This window comes from Carlito syrichta, unplaced genomic scaffold, assembly GCF_000164805.1.
Source record: "Carlito syrichta isolate Samal-C Ts95f unplaced genomic scaffold, Tarsius_syrichta-2.0.1 Scaffold310050, whole genome shotgun sequence".
NCBI lineage: Eukaryota > Metazoa > Chordata > Mammalia > Primates > Tarsiidae > Carlito > Carlito syrichta.
Genome location: NW_007254146.1, coordinates 237548 through 258922, shown reverse-complemented (window position 1 = coordinate 258922; position 21375 = coordinate 237548). Strand labels below are relative to the sequence as shown.

Genomic DNA, 21375 nt, shown 5'->3' with positions numbered 1-21375 from the left:
AAAAAAAAAAAAAAAAAAAGAAAGCTACGTTTAGGTAAAAAAATATGGTTCAATGTGTCATTGTAATTAAGAGAACTACAATGGAAATAAAACTATGTGGGCTCAAATCATAGCTCCATCACTTTGTGTGGGTGTCATAACGCAAACGATGAGCATCATTCAGTATGTGGCATGGGGCAGATACTCTGTAAAATGTTGTTGTTGATGGTGGTGATTTTGATGATCAATACACTATTCCACAGAAAATGCTGCTGATTACTCCCACATTGTGTTAATAAAAATAGAGTAATTTGGTACCATTTTCAAATGTGTGATCATCATCAAATTGAAAGGATAGACTAGAATACTGGACAAAAACGAAGTCAATTATATTATTTTAAAATAATAGTAAATAATAAAGGTCAGGTGCTAAAGAACACAAATTAGTAATCTAATTAAATCATCACCAAAGAGACAGATTGTGTTGACAGCAGTCAGATTTGTTATTACAAAGTAATTATTAAAGTGATGTCTTGCAAGATGCTATGTATCATTACTAGATTTTAAACATTTCATTTTACTCAGGCAGAAGACTATAGATTAATCAGCTCATTTGACAAGTTAACATCTCTTTATTAAAATATTTATATCATTTGTATAGAGGGAGTAACATTATTGAGGATCTGAAAAGGATTCTATCTCATACTGAAGTACATTCCTTTATGAAATTATTTGCACAAGTAGCTCTCACTGGAGCAGTCTCCAAGAGTCACATGATTTGTGAGATTAAATAAGTTTCTGATTTTGACATTTTCTACAAAAATCACTATCAAATGAAAGGATTTTAATGGGCACCAAAATATTGTTTGGTTACATTTTATAGTCAAGAAGTGTAAATGTTTTATGAAACAGCAGAATTTTCACAGGACTAGTGAAAAGTTGCTTACCCCCTCCTCCATTAGGTTTCTGGCCTTTCCTCAGACTAGGAAAACCTTTATGGGCTCCCAAATATTGTGATATTACAAACTAGATACATAGAAAATTTCACAGACTTTTATACCAGACAGACAAGCATTTCATTCCAGGGTCTGTCATCTCCTTGATGACTTTTAAACATTTTGGCATTAAGTTTTGTCTTTGTTGATGGGACCTGGGGCAATTTACTTTAACTTCTTTAAGATCCAGTCTCCTGATTTATAAAATAAGGATTAATAATTGCCTCATGATTTTATTGTTAGGATTATATGATTGTTTCTATACAAATAGTTTATTAGAGTACTTGGCAGAGATACAAACTCAGTAATTTGTCGTTCTTCTATTTTTATTTTCATTAATCTTTAAGGAGTAGCAGTTGCTTGGTTAAATTCACTTAAATATTACTGATATTCATTTTGAACAAGTCTATATGATACATTGAAGTGTTTGTGTAGAGTGGAAACAATGTTTTGATAAATTATTTTGATTTTTTTGCTAGAAAAAAAGAAATTAAATTTTTTATTTTAAGGATGTGGGGTACAATTCAGGGTTAAGTATAAAATGTTCATTATGCAAGTACCCTTGTTGATGAGGTATGCCTCTCCCTCCCCCGGCAGTTTCCCACTACTGTCAATTAAAAAGGGAAAAAATTTAATGGGGATTATTATCTGTGTTTGTATTATCTGTTTGTTACAAGCGACAGAGATTTTAGAGTCCTAAAACTCTGGGAAGCTTTTATACAATTCTCATCGTGAGACTCATCTGTTTTAGGATATGGGGTATAGTATTTTGAGTCAAAGTGTCTTAAGTGACTTTGATATTCTCTATCTTACTCTGTATTACTTGAGAATCTGTGAAGATGGAAATCTGTGTTTGAGGAACTCACAATTTATTGGGGAAAATATACATGGATCATGTAAAAATTTCATCATGACAAGTGCTGAAAGATATATATAAATTCATTGTTATAGGTGCACAGAAAAGGCTACAGTTGCTTTTAGTTTTGAAGGAAGAATAGGAGGTTAACTGGAAAAGAACAGAGGTATTCAGAGTCAAAGGAACACACTGATAAAAGTATAAAAACCTGAGAAGTTGCCAAAAGAAAGAAGATGGGCTTCTTTTTTTAAAAAAAAATCATTTTATTTATTTGTTTGTTTATATATTTGTGGACCCACTCTGTCCCCCTGCTAGAGAGCAATGGCATGCTCACAGCTCCCACAGCCTCGACTTACTGGGCTCAGGTGATCTTTCTGTCTCAGCCTTCCAAGTAGCTGGAACTATTGGCATATGCCATCACACACTGCTAATTTTTTGATTTATTGTAGAGACGAGGTCTCTCCAAGTTGCTCAGGCTGGTCTCGAAAGCCTAGGTTCAGTCAATCCTCTCTCCTTGGCCTCCCAAAGTGCTGGGATTATAGGTGTGAGCCACCACTCCTGGTAAAATGGGCTGCTTTGGTTATATGTTGGATTAACATCCAGGCTGTGATATATTTGGAAGTTACTCTTGGATTTATAAGCGAGTACTGAGAATAGATGTTTTTCCTTTCATGACTAAATTAAAATGTAGTTACAAGAAAACATAATGTTTTTCTTGGGGAAAGGCACTGAGTGTTTATGATTGTATTGTTTTTAAATAGATTACTACTAAAGGCCAAAGGTTTTGTACACAGCAGCAAAAACAATTAGTGAATGCAATGATAGTGCCTTGGTGTGCACGTCTATGTTCAAGGCTAATTATTTGTTTAATTAAAGCCTTCAGAATCAACCAGAGATATTATGGCCTAGAAATAGTAGGTCAACATATATTTTTGGTAGTGTAAGAATTGTGTGACTCTTTTAACTTCTTGATAATATCTGACCTTTCTCTCGCTTTAAATACTATATCATGTTGTACCTTTGTTTGTATTAGGAGTTTTTTTTTTCAAAATTACTGAGCATTTATATGATTATATCTTCATTTTATAATAAAGGAATTGAGCCTTAAAAAGAGGTTAAGTAATTTACCTAAGGTTCCATGTAGAAAGTGGTAGGACCATGGTTTGTTCCATGTAGAAAGTGGTAGAACCATGGTTTGTACTAAAGATTCTGTATTTTAAAAAGATAACTCAAGGTGTTGTGAGGGATTAGATTGGAAGGCAAGGAATTCAGGACAGATGGATGTTGTAGAGGCTACTGAAACTGTCAGGAAAGAAAAGAGGACAGAGGGAATCGAGACAGCTACATGACAAGAGACATTTAATGGAATCAACAGCATTTGATGATTTGGTGTGGAGGAGGAATGAAGTGTTGAAGGTGACTGCTGAAGTTATTTTTGTTTGTCTGTTTGTTTTTAAATAGATTTCCCTAAAATAGGGAACAAAAAGAAAGAATGAAGTTTGGTAAAAATAACGTTTTGTGTCTGCGATTGAGTTTAGCTAAGCAGGACATTGTTGGCACTTCTGCCCTGGAGCACAAATAAAAGATCAGAATAAAGATGTGGATTTATTGGTGACCTGGACTTATTCTTCAGTTGTCCTCCTCGAGTGCTTGGTGTTTGCTTTGGTCTTTCATATCTGCTATCAAATAGAGTTACGAAATTTTCTTTTCGTTTTGGCACCCTGTCAGAGAAGTATGCTCATATTTTATGTAAAATGCTAATGTCACAATATAGGCTTAGCCAAATAACCAAACGTAAAAGTCAGAGTAAGCCTTTCTTTCTTCCATATTTTCTCTATACTGTTCTGTATGGCTGATCATTGAGGATTAAATCTAAACCTACCACTCCCTGACCTCATTTGGCTGACTTCTGCTCACTAGGATGTAAGGTGTGCTGGAGATTTATCTGAGCTACATCTGATACTTACCTCTTCTGATATACAAGTTTTGGGTTCTGGTGATATTGGCTGTGATACGAGAGTTAGATATGGCATGCTGATTACCTTTCACTTTGATGTCCTCTATAGAAACTGCTTCTTTGGGAGCCAGGACTTGTGAGGATGATCTCACAGAGCAGCAGTTGAGAGCAACCTCAGGTAATTGTTTCTATTCCTTCTCAAAATATTGCCTTGTCCTAAATAAATTTTTTTTTTTTGAGTTGGAGTCTCACTGTGTTGTCTAGGCCGGAGTGCACTGTGTTGTCTAAGCTGGAGTGCAGCGGCATTATCACAGTGCACCATAACCTTGACCTCTTGGGCTCAAGTGATCCTTCTGCCTCAGCCTCCTGATTGGTTGCAACTACAGGTGCATGCCACCACGCCTGGCTAATTGTTAAATGTTTTGGAGGGGCAAGGTCTCACTATGTTGCCCAGACTGGTCTCAAACTCCTGGGCTCAAGCAATCCTCCCAAAATGTTGGAATCATTTGTTACTCTCATAATTTATGTAACAAACATTCTCTGGAACTGTTCTAATTAGATCTGACCAGATTACTTATACAAATAAAGAAAAGAAAAATCAAATATATCCAATATTTGAAAGTATATGTAAAGTGACTTTAGTTTGCAGCGCACTTTTAGGTTCATAGCAAAATTTAGAGGAAGGTGTAGAATTTCCAAAATTTCTTCCCTTGACATGTTTATAGCCTTCTTCATTATCACCATCCCCCACCAGAGTGGTACACTTGCTCAATATGAACCTGTATTGACACAAAATTATCACTCAAATACCTTAATTTACATTAGGGATCTCTCTTGGTGTTATATTTTTTAAGAGTTTAGACAAAAGTATGATGACATGTATCAACCATGATAATATAATACAGAATAATTTCACTGTCCCAAAAATCTTCTGCACTTCACCTGTTCATTGCTTTCTCTGCTTGACCCCTGGAAATCAGTGATCCTTTCCTATCTCCATGTTTGACTTTTTCCAAAATGGCATATGGTTGGAAAAATACAACACATAGGATTTTCAGATTGGCTTCTTTCACCAAGTAATAAGCATTTAAGTTTTTTCCATGTCTTTTCATAGCTTGATACCTCATTACTTTTTAGTATTGGATAATATCAATATCCTGTTGTCTGGATATACCATAGTTTATCTATTCACCTACTGAAGGACATCTTGGTTGCTTCTAAGTTTGGGCAATTATAAAAAAGCTACCAAAAAAATCTGTGTCCAGGTTTTTGTGTGGACATAAATTTTCAACTTATTTGGTAAATACTAAGTAGCACAATTGCTGGATCGTATGGTAAGAGTATGTTTAGTTTTGTAAGAAATTGCCAAACTGCCTTTAAAAGTGTCTGTATGTACCATTTTGCAGTCATACCAGCAATGAATGAAAGTTCTTACTGCTTCACATCCTCACCAACATTTATATTGAGATACCACTACACACCTACTAGAATTTTGGTCATTCTAGTAGGTGTGTAGGGGTATCTTAATGTTGTTTTTCATATGCATTTGCATTTATTTATTTGCTTAATGTGATGTTGAGTATCTTTTCATAAGCTTATTGACCATCTTTATATCTTCTTTGGTGAGATGTCTGTTATGGTCTTTGACTAATTTTATAAGTAGGTTGTCTGTTTGCTTATTACTAGATTGTAAGACTATATATTTTGAATGAAAGTCGTTATTTAGGTATGTCTCTTCCAAAGTTTCTCCCAGTCTGTGGGATATCTTATCATTTTCTGACAGTGTGTTTCACAGAGCAAAAATTTTTCATTTTAATAAAGTCCATCTTATCAATTACTTCTTTCATGGATTATGCCTTTAGTATGATATTGAAAAGTCATTGCCAAACCCAAGATCATCTAGATTTACTCCTAGGTTATCTTCTAGGAGTTTTATAATTTTATATTTTGCATTTAAGTGTGTAATACATTTTGAGTTCAACTTTTGGAAAGATGTAAGGAATGCGCCTTTATGTATTTATTTTTACATGTGGATATCCATAGCTTCTTAAAGAACAAGTAACTTCTCATTAAATCTTACATCTATGTTTATATACTATGAAGTTTCACTTAAATGACCAGTTTTATACAAAGTGTATCTCAATAAGCTGAATATTATTTTTCACAAGTCAACAACCTGGCTAATGGAGTTATTTTTGATAATTAATTCATTGGATTTTGTATAGCCATGCCAACACATTCACCAGTCCCTGTGAATTACTGTGTATGTTAACAAATTACAGTTATACATTCTTAGTTGCATTATATTCAGATAATTTAAAAAGAAATTCACCCATCCTGCTACAATATGCCTCATTTATTTCATCTACTTAAGTATGACTTCAGTTTCCAGATTTATCTAATTAAAATCATGTACTATAAAGAACGAGAAATGCCTACGAAAAGTCTTTTGCCTCCATAATGGTATATTGGAGTAGTTAAAAATTGTTTTGTTTGCAAGTGAAAATATCCCTGCAAGATAGTCAGGTCATTTGTCATACAAAATTTCCAAGTTATTTTTACCTTCACATATGCATGTCTCATGAATATTTTTTATTTCATATGTTGTTTTTCCCTAGAAAACTAGATAGTATATTTAAGATAAGGTAGAATAAACCTAGTCTTCCTCCCCCACCTCAAACCAATGAAAAGTTTTGTTAATGACTTGAGTGGAAGTAATATGAACAAGACTTATGATGAAACAAGCTAAAAAGTGACCACTCTCAGTCAACACATTTCTTTGTTGTTTGGTAAATGAAAACTTTGACATCTATATCTTCATTTCAATCTCTCTGAGAAGCTTTACATTTAAATATTCCCATGTTTTCTGGTTATTTTCATCTAGATGTTTTACAGGGAAGCAAAATTCAACAAACTCCAACTTGAGCTTTCTTCTCTGCAAAACTATTTCTTCTTTTCTCCAACTCAATTGATGACATCACACCATTGATCTAGTTTCCCAAATAATAAAACTAGAAATCATCGGTTTTACCCAGTAAATTAGGGAGTACCTCTATGTGCCAGGGACTGCTGAGCATACATTACAAATAAGACATACGAAGTCCCTCGTTTTAGACAATATTCCTAAACAAATCAATAAACAAGATTTTCCAGATTGCAATAAATGTGATAAAGAAAAGGGATGATATGCTAGAGCAGAGGTTCTCAAAGTATGATCCCCTTTCAACCCTCTCAAGCAGCATCAGCACAACCTAGGAACTTGTAAGAAATTGTTGGGCCCCATGCAAGTCCTGCTGAATCAGAGACACTGGAGTTAGACTCCAGCAAGCCACCCAGTTAACAGTGATTCCTGTTAAAGTCTGAGGGCCTCACCTGTGTGACAGGTGATGCACTGCATTAGAAGCAGTGATCAGAGAAGTTCTTGAGGAAATGAAAGGTGAGCTGAGTTCTGAATAAAGAGAAAAGTCAATTATGTAGAGTCTGGGGAAGCATATTCCTAGCAGAGGTGAAAACAAGTTGGTCACATTACAGAAAGAGAAAGAAGGCTATCATGGAGAAGAATTACTGAGTAAGGAAGAGAGTGGCATGAGATACAGTCAGAAAAGTTAGCAAGGACCTGATAATTTCAGCCCTAGTAAGAAGTTATATTATTTTAAGTAATAGTAAGCTACAACAGGGTCCAGACAGGAAAATGGATTGATTTTATTTCGTTGTATAGAATAAATCATAGGAAAGCAAGAGTAAGTCTAACATAGTTTTGGGACCATTCAGAAATACAGGTATGAGATTAAAGGTACAAGCAGTGGAAATGTAAAGAAGTAGATGGATTCAGTATACATTAAGTATTTTGGAAGCAGAAATAGTGGGACTTGCTGATGATAAGAATGCCTATGAGTGAAAGAGAGAGGAGTCAAGGATGACCCTTGCTTCTGGTGGAAGGTGTCACTATTAATTGAAATGATGAAATGGGGGAAAATGGAGTAAGGTATGTTAAGGGGGGACCAAGAGCTCTGATACGGGCATATTAAGTTTGGTAGGCCTTTTAGATATTCAAGTGGAGATATAAAATCTAAAGTCAAGCATCTGGATGAGATCATCCAGAGAGAGAATGGAGATAGAGAAAAGTGCTTAGTACCAATGTTACAGATAGTCTAGTATTTTGATTTTGTTTAGTGGAGGCCCCAGAAAAATGGAATAATTTAAAATACACATACTATATACAACAATATTATGAAATGCTTTAATACTTTCATTATTATTGTATGTAGCATATTAGTGAAGAGACATTGATGAAAATAAACACTGCTTTACCATCTTTATTTTAAAATTTTATGAAATGTATTTTCCTCCGTTCTAATGCTCCTTTATTACATTTAATGTTAAATACATATTTTTCTCATAAAGTATCTTACATTTTATGGTATTTTACAACTGAGGAAATGTGGCACTTGAAAATTAGAATGTAGCCACTCCTTCCCTTAACCCCAAATTCTAACCTACATGATTTCTAGAGTGGTTTCTCTATATTTATACTCTTGACTCTAAGTCTATTTATATAATGAATGTCAAATTTATTTCTAAAACTCTCTTTGAGAATAAAAGTGACCTTTTATTCTGACTTATATGAAACTTTATGGTGTGTATAAGTTACCTTTTGATTATTTTTTGGATGATTAAAAATTTGCAAAGTTCTTATGGCTCCAAAGAGCCTACCTGTAATAAACAGCTTTCGCCTTCTAAACCACAAAACAGGTCTGAATTGCTTGAGCATTAGAGCTAATTGCCTGCCTACTTCAAAGGAAGAACCCGAAAAGAGAGAGGGGAAAAAAAAAAGACACAGAAGCAGGGGTATTGCAGGCAAATCCACCTCTAAAGGTTATGAGTTGTGGCTTGGAGGAGCCGGGCAAAGTTATGGCCTCAGAACTGCTGTTTGCGATTAAGTTGATGGGGAGAGTCTATTCCACAATCTTTCCCTGCTGCTGACACAGAGTCTTTGTTCACATTCAGATTTCTCAACTGTTGCCAGGGTCAGGCTGAGGTCAGACACCACAGTGATGTATAGAAGAACATGTCTGGGAATTTCTCTCACACTTAAAACACATACCAGAAAATGAAGAAGAGGACCCTGCAAAATCTGTCTGATGAGACCCAGATTATACTGTAGTTTTTCTTTTAGTGCCTTCATAATTTTCTTTTTCTTCTCCTGACACACAATGTTTTATTAATGTGAGTTGCGATAGCCCTTACAATTTTATGTCCCCTCAAGATAAGGACACTCAGTAGCACTCTGACACTTCATTTTCCAGCCCTGGGGGAAAGGGCCAGTAAATCTACTCCAAGAAGTCTTGCAACCCTTCCCCAGGAACAGTTGAAAAGTAATTGCTGTGATCTGTTGTAGGTTGTGGGCCTGACACTGGATATCATGTCACATGTGTGAACTTGGGACGGACACAGCCCAATCCAGTCATGATCTCACCCCTCCAGTCTCCCAAACCCAGCTCAACCACTGTACCCACCAGCCTGGCCTCGTGCTGGGAGGAGAAAGCCTGTGTTTGATCAGTAATTATCACTTGACAGGTGAAAGCAGGCACTGATAACACTGACCAGAAGTGTTGTTACTCTCTCAAAGTTAAATTTCCAAGTGTATTTGCCCGAAAGGAAAGCTTCCTCCACCTAAACAGGAATCTCCCCTTTGCTTTTGTGTAGAGGCAAAGGGCAAAAATGGAATAAAGGGATTTGAAGGGTACCTTTGAGAACTCACAGTTGAAACAAACTCTTATTTTGAATGTATTAAATATCCTAACTTCCCTTTATCTTCTTGGAGTTTATTACTGAACCCAAACTGTCCCCCTCTGCTGTCCTGCTCACACAGTTGCAGAGCATGACTGGCAAGTGAGGCACTAAATAGAAAATTTTTTTTTTGTGCTCAGCTGTTACATATGACAGTGGATATTTCATTCTGCTGTCAGAACATTATTAATAAAACATGGGGTGTGGAGAGGGCCACGATTTCCCCTTTCAATCACTATAGCATTTGCAATGAAAATTTTATTCAGTGTGTAATTTTCAGTTAATGCGTGACACTTAAAATGTCCATAGCAGCGTTTTGTATGGTTATTGAAGGGTTAATTGTATCATGTTCTCTGCATAAAAGCTCTGCTTATCAAAAGCAAATAGAAGAGTGTATGCAAATGTGTGTCGATGACCTTTTGCCTTTCCAGGGTTAATTTATATGGTCATTAAAGATTTTATGAAATTGAGCAGCCTGGTGCTTCAAATCCCATTTTACCTTCTTCTCCTAATTTATGTAATTCCTACCTGAACAGGGGAATATGATTTTTATTTTTTGTGCTGCAATGAAAACAGCATGCCATGCTGTGGGGAGTTGCAAGCCTGGTTATCTGGCATTACTCAGATTGCTAAAAATTCATTAAAATGTGACATCAGCACAGTGAGAGACAAATGATCACAGGATGAAAGAGAACAGTGGGCCTTTCACGGATTAGTGCTACACAGCCCCAGCATAGAGGCTAACTGCATAAACAGATTAATCCACCAGCAGTGGCATAGCTAAGATTTACAGAATAATTAAATAGGGTTGAGTTACTATGAGGATTTCCATGTAATCTAGCTGGTGTGAACCTGTGAATGAGGTGTGGGGTGATGTGGTTGTCATAGAAGAAGTATACCTTGTTATGTCTTATGCCCTATATAGCTCCCCCTATAGAGAAAAGAAAAAAAAAAAAAAAAATATATATATATATATATATATATATCTCCCCAATGTAACCAAAGTTTTGAGATCTTACCCTAACAAAATTCCAAATAATTCCTCTGGGGTCTAGGGTCTGAAGGCAAGAGTAACACCAGTCTTATATTTAACCCATTGTTATCACATTATTTCACTAAGAATTTTTCTAAGTATCCGGTTTGTTCTGACACCTATTCAAGTCTATGGAACAGTAGGTTCATGTTGTTACAAGGTCTACCATAGAAATCTCAGAATCGAGATTTTTTTCTAAGAATCTTTTTTCAGCTTGAACTGTACTAAAAATAATTTATTTTAGTTTAGTATAGGCACATGCTCTCAATGGATACAAAAGAAGTTGCTTTAGATAAAAAGTTTGCATTGGTACAATCAGCATGATCAGCATAGGTGTTTGCATAAATATATATTCTCTTTTGAGTGTGAATATCTGCAGATGATTCATAAGTAACAAAGTTGTCAGGTGGTCACCTAGTTTCTTTCAGTATGCACTTTTGGGGGGTTTTCAATTCTACTGACTGGTCTGCCTTTCTTAACAGAAGAACAAAGTGAGGAGGCAGAAGGAACTATTAAGCCTACAGCAGTGGCTGAGGATGATGAGAAAGACACAAGTGAGAAAGACAATAGTGAAGGCAAAAACTGTAATAAAGACTCTGGTAAGATGCTAGAATCTTTCACCTTTCATTTCCCTGCAATCAACCCTTCCTTCACCTCCCCCCCCCAAGCTTATTAAATGCCTTTATTCATTTTAAACTGTCTGAACATTCCCACTACTATTCATTGCATGTGCATTTTGCATGTGATTTCTATCAGTAGCCTCCCATTGACCTATTTTTAATCATAACCATCTGACAGAATAGATGTGGATAAGTTGAAGAATATTACAGGACGACCAGCGAGATTATTTTTTAATCAAATCAGTTTGTGTGCTTGTAATTTTTTAAGCGCCTTTCATTAATCTTAGCTATACTTGTGATTCCTCTGATGGCATATTAATTTTTTATAAGCACAGGATTAGATATCACTTGAATTTTGTCATTCAGTCTCATGTATTCCCCCCCAACCACGTAACCCTAAAAATAAATGCTATTTTTCCTTGCTTTTTTTTTACAACTTACACTCAGGAATTTGCCCTTTTTCAGGGCATCTATTTGAGGTATTTCAAACAAAATCCAGTGAAAAAGTTTACAGATGATTCAGCCTAAGAAAGAGGAAATATCATTGAAAAGGGATTAGGTGCTGGGTAATTTTGATCTTCTAGAATAGACAAATCCCAGTAATGAAAGCTACTGTCTTTGAAAACAAACCTTCGTGTCATGACATTTACTTGTGCACAAACAAACCCTAGGCCAGCATCTGGTATGGATACCTAAGGCTTTTTCTGTGTTTGATTTGGCAAATATATGACTTCATCCATGCTTTGTATGTATGAGATGGAAATCTATGGTCGCAATGAATATTACATTGGCTACTTTTGCTGCACGCTATACCTAGTTTTATTATGTTGAACTCATTGAAGCAGAAGAAGTGCTGAAACGGGTTCAAGCCTATTAGTTTCAGGTAGTCATCTATCTTTTCCTTGAGTTCCAGTGACAGCTGCATATAAAGAAGCTTGTATTCACTATGAAGACATTGGGTTGTGCAAAAAAAAATCATTTTTACATGCAAGTTTATTTAAGCCTGAATCATCCCATATTTGTAATTCAGTCTTTGCATATCTAAGTTTTCCATTCCCTTCAAAAATTATTTGAAGGGCTTCCCTGTTCCCTCCCAATACAGTTCAGTGCTAAATTTCTGTCAGGAGTCCAATGAGAAAAGCGCCATTGAAATTTGCTCCTAGGATATAGTGTCTAACATATGATTCTAATTTCACTTAAACAAAGAGGATCTAAAGTTGGTATTGAGTCTAAAGCAATGTAAAAATTCCAGTGCTGTATATTAATAAGCCAGCTCCTGATGTTTATTGACAAGGAATGTGGAGTACCTAGTAATGTGAAGGGTAGTAGTATCTAAACTTTGTTTGGAAAGGGTTGGAAATAGCAAGGTGATCCATTTATTCGTCCTCTCCGATGGACCTCATCAAGACAAGCTGCTTGACTGGTTCGGGGAGGGCAGGACTCAATCTGTATTCAATGGCATCTTTCACAAAGCAGTACCAAAGCACACTGCAGAGTATATCCTTCTCATTCTTCAGAAGAATGTATTGCCCACAAATATCACATTAGTGTTCACTGAGTGCCCATGTAATACTTAGGTGTATGACATTATGCTAATTTTTAAATATCTAATATCGAATACCTTATAAAGGATGGATCTGGGAATCCCTTGAAAATTGATCTAATCTTCCCTTGAGGAAAGAGTATTTCTTGGAACATGCCAGAGATGCAGGGGCTCTATCTCCTCAAGCACCATTTACTGCTCTGCATAAGTAATGGGCTCAATCCCTCCCTAATAGCCTGGTGAGTTATTGTCCTTCCTTGAGCACATAATTGTACTATCCACACAGGATTCTGGCATATGAGAGGATACAGATCACTGTATAATGGTGGTTATTTAAAATAAATTTTATCCCTGTAGAAATGCCTCCTCAGGTAAATCTACGAGGTTAAAAAATGGGTTCTAAGCAAGTACCAACTAAAAGCAATTGCTGGGATGCAAATATTTAGCTTTGAAAACTCCCAGTCTTCAAGATGAACCTAAATTAATCTTATTAGGTTAAAAAATTTCATGAATATTTTTTCCTTGCAAATATTTTTAATGATTGAATAAACACATCCACACACACACACACACACATACTCACGGAGTTGTGTTTTTCTTATAACGGTGATAAATGTATTAAAAAATACTAGCAAACTTACAAATTAATCACTGTCTTAATGTTAGATGGGAAGACAGTTTGACCCCACCCTAACATAGAATTTTTTAGACAGGAAGGAATTAACACACGTTAGAAAGAGTATGTTTGTATAAGCTGTTGTGCTATGTTGCTGACATTAATCTGTAGGACTAAAGCTTTCAAAATGAGACTTGGCAATATGCAAGTTATATTTGTTGAATATTCATTCATAATAGAAAAGCCTTCTAATGCCTCATTTATATTGTCATTTAAATCTAGTGCCACTTTAGATTAATTATAATCCAAATTATAGCTCTGTGCAGTACAAGAATTAATATAGAGTTTATCCAGATTAATACATTTGCATTGAAAATGTAATATGTCTCTGCCATGGCTAAGGGGACCACTTTTTAATAAGGGAGTAAACATGAGGAAAGATGGAAATTAACCTTCATTATTGCAATTAAAATTATCCTTTCATTCTAGTCTCATTAGAAAGAATACTGTACAAGTAATTATAATTTATAATTATTTGGAGATGAATAACATCTTCTGTTATATCCAAATTTTAGAGTATTCAAACTTTATCAAACACATTGACTCATAAATAGTAACTCAGTTTTTTAATTGTTTTTTTTCAAGATTCACTTTGAATACGTGTTATTGGATTTTTCTTGTTACGAGTATAAACCATTTTCCAACCTTCTGTATTTTAGGGATTGAAAATTATTAAGTAGGTGGCATCTGTATTGAAATAAATTAAGCCATTTTTATATTAGCAGTCTCATGCAAGTTAAATAATCCTATAACTGACAGATAATCATTTGCTCATCTATTTGGCAGTGCTTATTTGTAATTAGACTTCATTTTTTAGCTAAAATGCACTGAAATGACATTGTTCTTTGAGAATCTTGTGGTATCCTCAATAACAAAATAAATTATGACCCTATTTCAAATTTTTTCTGATCTAGAGTAACAGATAGGATTTATTTCAAATAAAGTTGCAGACATAAACTATGAACAATCACAAAATTTAAACTTTCTAAAATTAATTGACCTTTATTTGAAAAGAAGTCACTTCTAGGGTAACACAATTTAAGAAAAAGACCCCAGAGTTGATTTACTATAATCTACCACGTGCCATAATATTAAACCCAAAGTAGCACCCCTTTGGGTATAAAAGGCATACACACATAGAATGTAATTTCCATTATCTTTACAAAATTCTGACGACCTGACTCAGAGTCTGTTTTTGGCATATGTTACCACATCTCAGTGTTCTCTGCTTCCTCCTCCCATCAGTGACATGCATTTCTGGGGTGCCTACCTAAAGTTAAGTGGCCTGACCTTTATTTATAACTTTTTGATAATTTAAAATAATATTACCTTTAGGAGGATCCTAGTTTATATTAAGATCATAGTTTAATAAACTAAGTTAATTAGCCAAAAACTATTGAAGTTGACACATATATTGAGTTGAATGCTGCAGCCAACAGTTATCACAATGGCCATATCATAGTGACCTTAAAACTTAACACTTACCTTCTTGATGCAACATGGAACATCACTAAATTCAAATACAATTATATATTTGATGAATATTAATAAGCATAAAATAATAATATACTTTTAATATACATAGTATTAATTTTACCAGACATGCACACTAATGGATAGGCTTAGTAAAACGTTTCAAATCTTGAAATCAATATTTTTGATCAATAGCATCAATATGAGAATAAAATATACATTATATATGCTTATGGAAATCAGCCCACAGCTATACATCGACTGGATTTAGAAGTTTCTGGAAGGTTTGTTCTATTTCTGATAATCTGAAGAGCCTGCAATCAAAGAGTCACGGATATTCTCTTTTAACTTGTGTGACACAGTCTTTGATAGCATAGGGTATTGAAATCAACTTATCATTTGGTCATGTCCAATTCTACCATGTACACAAAAGAATGATAGGGGATATGACATTGTATTATTCTCTTAAGGAAACATATTCTTACTTATTGATGGGAGAACTTTTAAAGAAAAATCTCACAGGAAAAGAGAATTGATAGACACTTGCTGATTTAAATGACAATCATTTTATATAACTTGGTCTAATACTTTAAGCAGCAAATTTTATTTGCAAATGCTAAATATCATATTGTTTTCTTAAATGCTTGTTTTAACACTTTTAAAATAATATCCTGAAGTATATTCTGCTTTGAGAAAGGAAAATATACTTTTTTGATTCCAGAATTAATTATAAGATAAACATTCCTGTTTTTAACATCTTTGGATATCAACTACTTGGATATGTTTAAGTTAATGTAGTGAAACTTTTCATCTTAAATTTAAGTTCATTCAAATACAAATATATTTTTTCAACTATCTAGAAAGAGCCTAAATTTCTTCAAGACATATAAAAAACAAATGTGCCAATTCAAATAAAAGCTAGTATTTATAAATCTAAAAATTAATATCAGTATAATCTGTCAAAAACTTTGTACTGGTTGTATATCCACCATGAACTCCCGGAGAATAAAATTAATGTCATTATGTCATTTAAATTTTATTTTAATTTTGGTCTGCATGGAGTCACTGTTACTTTTACATTTCTTTTTGAATTTGAAATTTCTGAAATTATTTCTATGGTATAAAAACATGCATGTCTATCCAAGGTAGAAATGGAATTTTTTTTGGTTTACGTTTACTTTGCTTTCATAACATCCTTGACCTTATTTCTAAATTAAAACTGGGTTATTTTTCAATAAGGTGCAATTTGTTCATTTATATGAATCATGTGTGGATTGAAAAAAAATCAAGATAAATCTTCATGCACAGCATACAATCAGATTACGCTTGGACTATATATTTACGCCAGGTCTGATAGCAATCAATGGTTTAGCTTCATTGCATTTCAAGATGTATTTGCACCCAGTTGTCCAGTGATAGTGTCCTCACCCTGGAAATAATTTAGTTGCAAATTGACTGGAAGATGGTGAAAATTGAAAGTTAAAATTAGAAATACTCATAATAAACAGCAGAAAAAAGGTCAGATGATACCGTGCTATGATGAGATTGGAATGGCTGGTAAATGAGGTTTTGTGTTTGTCGTGAGATGTATGTGACAAGCCTACCCAATGTCGCTGTAATATCCAGCCTCACAGAGAATATTATCGGGCAAATTGATGCTGGAAAGAATTTTTGGTTAGATTGGGAAATAAGAATCTCACTCTTTGATGTGTATGAGGCTCCTACACATTACATCGCATATCTGTGCAAAATTTTAAATCGCCTTTAACACCAAATATTTAAATTAACCTCATAAAACAATTATATTCTTGAGATTTGCATTATAATGTTATACATACAGCCAACCGCTGAAATATTTACAGTAAGGAGTAAATTACTCATAGCTATAATAGGCATGTAATGTATGGTTAATTTTAAATATTTTCAATTTACAAATTCATTCATGACATAAAAATATTATCACTGGCATTACTAAATAACAACCAGGAAGCTGTTCCTAGAATTTTGAAATCTTTTCAGTGCCCAAGAATTTTAGAAAAGAGATAATTAAACATTAGCAGCAATAATGATTTTTTAAGTTAGTATTTGTGAATGGGAGTAGATTTGCTTTAATGTGATAAAGGCATTTTGAGACACCAGAGAGCATGTGTTATTGATGAATCTTTCAAGGCCACCAAAGGTTATCTAAACACAAGACAGGAGTACATTTTAAAATATATTTATAAAGTCCACTTAGTCAGTAGACAAAAAGAAGTGTGCTTTTTGCCTTTTGAGATTAGCATCATTTAAAAGTGCTTGTCTGGTTCTTTTCGTGATTCAGTGCGTTTAAAGTCACCACTATTTGAAACACATATTTTTTCTGATTTTGACATTATAGGTATTTTTAAAATTGAATTGTTCTGTTCTTTTTGGGAATCAGGAATAATCACACCAGAGAAGGAACTAAAAGTCAGTGTGGCAGGGGGGACCCAGCCACTCCTGCTAGCAAAAGAAGAGGATGTTGCAACAAAAAGGTCAAAACCTACAGAGGATAATAAATTCTGTCATGAACAGGTAAATAAAATTTTTACCCGTTTACTGCATATATCTTTAACTTTTTTTTTATTGCTCCTGATAGCTTTAAAGCCCCAAATGATTCCATGCTGTGGAAATGTATATAGACACTACAGTTGGCATTATAATTGACTCTTGGTATTATTTCTAATGTTTTAAAGTCTCAAAACTACACTATTTCTGTTGAAATAGCTAGAAGGGAAGATATAGAATGTTCCCAAAACAAGAAATGATAAATGTATGAGGTTATGGATATCCCAGTTACCCTGATTTGATCATTATACATTATATGCATGTATCAAACTATTACATGTACTCTAAACTATGTACAACTATAATGTATCAATAAAAAAATACATTCACTAATAGTGGCCATGTTTATTTTCCAGTTCTATCAGTGTCCTTATTGTAACTACAACAGTAGGGACCAAAGTCGTATCCAGATGCATGTCCTGTCGCAGCACTCTGTGCAGCCAGTCATCTGCTGTCCTCTCTGCCAGGATGTCCTCAGCAACAAAATGCACCTCCAACTGCATCTGACACATTTGCACAGTGTGTCTCCGGATTGTGTGGAGAAACTGCTTATGACAGTAAGGACACCAAATGTTGATGCATGTGGGACATAATCTGTATAAGGGTGTCAACACAAAATCTGTAATTATCAGTTGAACTTTATTCTGAGCCATTTGGAGTTCTTTTATTGATTGTGTTATAGTAATCACAGTCAAGGCCAATTTGTGATCTCCTTTGCATAGAAAAAAAATATGATACAAGGCAATGTTCTTGGGTTATCATTATAAAGAAAAAATCTACAGAAACTTTTAAACCACAATAATAATAATAAAAGAATACAACATTGCCACAGCATTGATATGACATTTGAAGGGGTAGCAATGATCGGTACTATTCACAAAATATCCCTGCTTTGGTTAGAAAAATGTAAGTGGAATATGCTACTGAAAAAAGGGAAATGTGATGGAGTTTATGATTTTTAGGATACATTTAACATGAACCCCTTTGGTTTTCAAAGGTGCCTGTCCCTGATGTGATGATGCCAAACAGTATGCTACTGCCAGCAGCTGCCTCTGAAAAATCAGAGCGGGACACACCTGCAGCCATTACAGCTGAGGGATCTGGGAAATATTCAGGTATGCCACCTTATAATCGAGATCTGTGAAAAAAACAAGCTCAGGGGCCTGCATTTGTGATAGTGCTTGAAGATCATCACTATCAAAGACTTTTCTTTTTTTTAAAGCACAGAGAAAAACAAAAGCATGATATTTCCAAGAGCCATATTTTCCAAGGCATATTTAGTATCTGGCTGTTTGTAACAACTTTGGGAGACCCATGTGGGACACACAAGAATATTTTGTGCGTTCTAATTTATGAAAACCAAGGTATGGCCCTCCGGCATCATACTAATTGCAGCATACTGTAGTAACCTTTGATGTGTTTTCTCCCCTAGCCTGAAATTCCTTGAGGTCAGGGGTCTTTTCTTGTTTCCCTTTATATCTCCATTATCCAGCCCAGTGCTTGCCACACAGTAGTTGCCCCGCAAACATTACTTCAAAGAATCAGCTAAGCAGAAACCTTTAGAGGCTCCTATTTGCAATATTTATTAACATTTAAGCAGTACATTTTCTTACTGTAAGAGATCTGTTTGTGTTTTCTCCTAATAGGTGAAAGTCCAGTGGATGACAAAAGTATGGCAGGTCTTGAGGATTCAAAGGCTAGTGTGGAAATAAAGAATGAGGAGCAGAAACCAACAAAAGAACCCCCAGAAGTGTTGGAATGGAATAAAAATAGCAGTAAGGATGTGAAAATCCCTGACACACTGCAAGATCAATTAAGCGAACAGCAAAAAAGGCAACCACTCTCTGTTTCTGACCGCCATGTTTATAAGTATCGCTGTAACCATTGTAGCTTGGCTTTTAAAACTATGCAGAAGCTTCAGATACATTCCCAGTATCATGCAATTCGGGCTGCGACAATGTGTAACCTCTGCCAACGCAGTTTCCGTACATTCCAGGCTTTAAAAAAACACTTGGAAGCAGGCCACCCCGAGCTGAGTGAAGGTGAACTTCAACAGCTGTATGCCTCCTTGCCCGTGAATGGAGAATTGTGGGCAGAGAGTGAAACGATGGCCCAGGATGACCATGGTCTAGAGCAGGATATGGAGAGAGAGTATGAGGTGGACCACGAAGGGAAGGCAAGTCCTGTAGGAAGCGACAGTAGCTCTATTCCAGATGACATGGGCTCTGAACCAAAGCGGACCTTACCTTTTAGAAAAGGGCCCAATTTTACAATGGAAAAATTCCTTGATCCATCTCGTCCATATAAATGTACAGTGTGTAAAGAGTCGTTCACCCAAAAGAACATTCTCTTGGTCCATTATAATTCAGTTTCTCACCTGCATAAGTTGAAAAAGGTTTTGCAGGAAGCCTCCAGTCCTGTTCCGCAAGAAACCAACAGCAGCACGGATAACAAACCCTACAAGTGCAGCATCTGCAATGTTGCATACAGCCAAAGCTCGACATTGGAGATCCACATGAGGTCTGTACTCCACCAGACAAAGGCCAGGGCCGCAAAGCTGGAGCCCAGTGGTCACATGGCAGGTGGGCACAGCATTGCAGCAAACGTTAACAGCCCCAGCCAAGGGATGCTAGATTCCATGAGTTTAGCAGCAGTAAACAGCAAAGATACCCATTTAGATGCCAAAGAATTAAATAAAAAGCAAACTCCTGAATTAATCTCTGCTCAGCCTACACATCACCCACCACAGTCACCAGCACAAATTCAGATGCAACTACAGCACGAGTTACAACAGCAAGCTGCATTCTTTCAGCCTCAGTTTCTAAACCCAGCCTTCTTGCCTCATTTTCCTATGACCCCAGAAGCACTGCTACAGTTTCAGCAGCCTCAGTTTCTCTTTCCATTCTACATACCTGGGACGGAGTTTAGCTTGGGGCCAGATTTGGGCTTGCCCGGCTCTGCCGCATTTGGGATGCCTGGCATGACAGGGATGGCTGGCTCCTTGCTTGAAGACCTGAAGCAGCAGATTCAAACCCAACATCATGTTGGCCAAACTCAGCTCCAGATATTACAGCAACAAGCACAACAATACCAAGCCACCCAGCCTCAGCTGCAGCCTCAGAAACAGCAGCAGCAGCAGCAGCAGCAGCAGCAGCAGCAGCAACAACAACAGCAGCAGCAGCAACAACAGCAGGCAGGCAAACTGTTGAAACAAGAGCAAAGTAACACAGCGAGCACAGACTGCCAAATCATGAAGGACATGCCATCGTACAAGGAGGCGGAAGAGATTGTTGAAAAGCCAGAAAAACCAAAGCAAGAATTGATAAGTGATGCAGAAGGACTCAAAGAAGGCAAAGACACAAAGAAACAAAAATCCTTGGAACCATCCATTCTGCCACCCCGAATAGCTTCAGGGGCCAGAGGAAATGCCGCCAAAGCACTATTGGAAAACTTTGGTTTTGAACTGGTCATTCAGTATAATGAAAACAGGCAGAAGGTACAGAAAAAGGGCAAAAGTGGCGAAGGCGAAAACACTGACAAACTGGAATGCGGAACATGTGGTAAATTGTTTTCCAATGTTCTTATTTTAAAGAGTCACCAAGAACATGTACATGGGCAATTTTTTCCATATGGAGCGCTAGAAAAATTTGCTCGTCAATACAGGGAGGCCTATGACAAGCTTTATCCAATTTCTCCATCTTCACCCGAAACACCGCCGCCGCCACCTCCCCCTCCTCCCCTGCCTCCAGCTCCTCCACAACCTTCTTCTATGGGTCCTGTAAAGATCTCAAACACGGTTTCTACTCCTCTGCAAGCTCCACCACCCACACCTCCACCACCACCACCGCCTCCTCCTCCCCCTCCTCC

General features: G+C 36.0%; 1 protein-coding gene across 1 annotated transcript in view; it reads left to right on the top strand.

Annotated features, from left to right (window-relative positions):
* Nucleotides 1-21375, top strand: part of ZFHX4 (zinc finger homeobox 4) — a 173901-nt gene that overhangs the window by 137629 nt on the left and 14897 nt on the right. The window contains 6 exon segments of the mRNA XM_008068302.2: nucleotides 3897-3965; nucleotides 11093-11209; nucleotides 17342-17475; nucleotides 17865-18065; nucleotides 18506-18623; nucleotides 19155-21374. Of these exon segments, the coding sequence (XP_008066493.1) occupies nucleotides 3897-3965; nucleotides 11093-11209; nucleotides 17342-17475; nucleotides 17865-18065; nucleotides 18506-18623; nucleotides 19155-21374 (2859 nt within the window).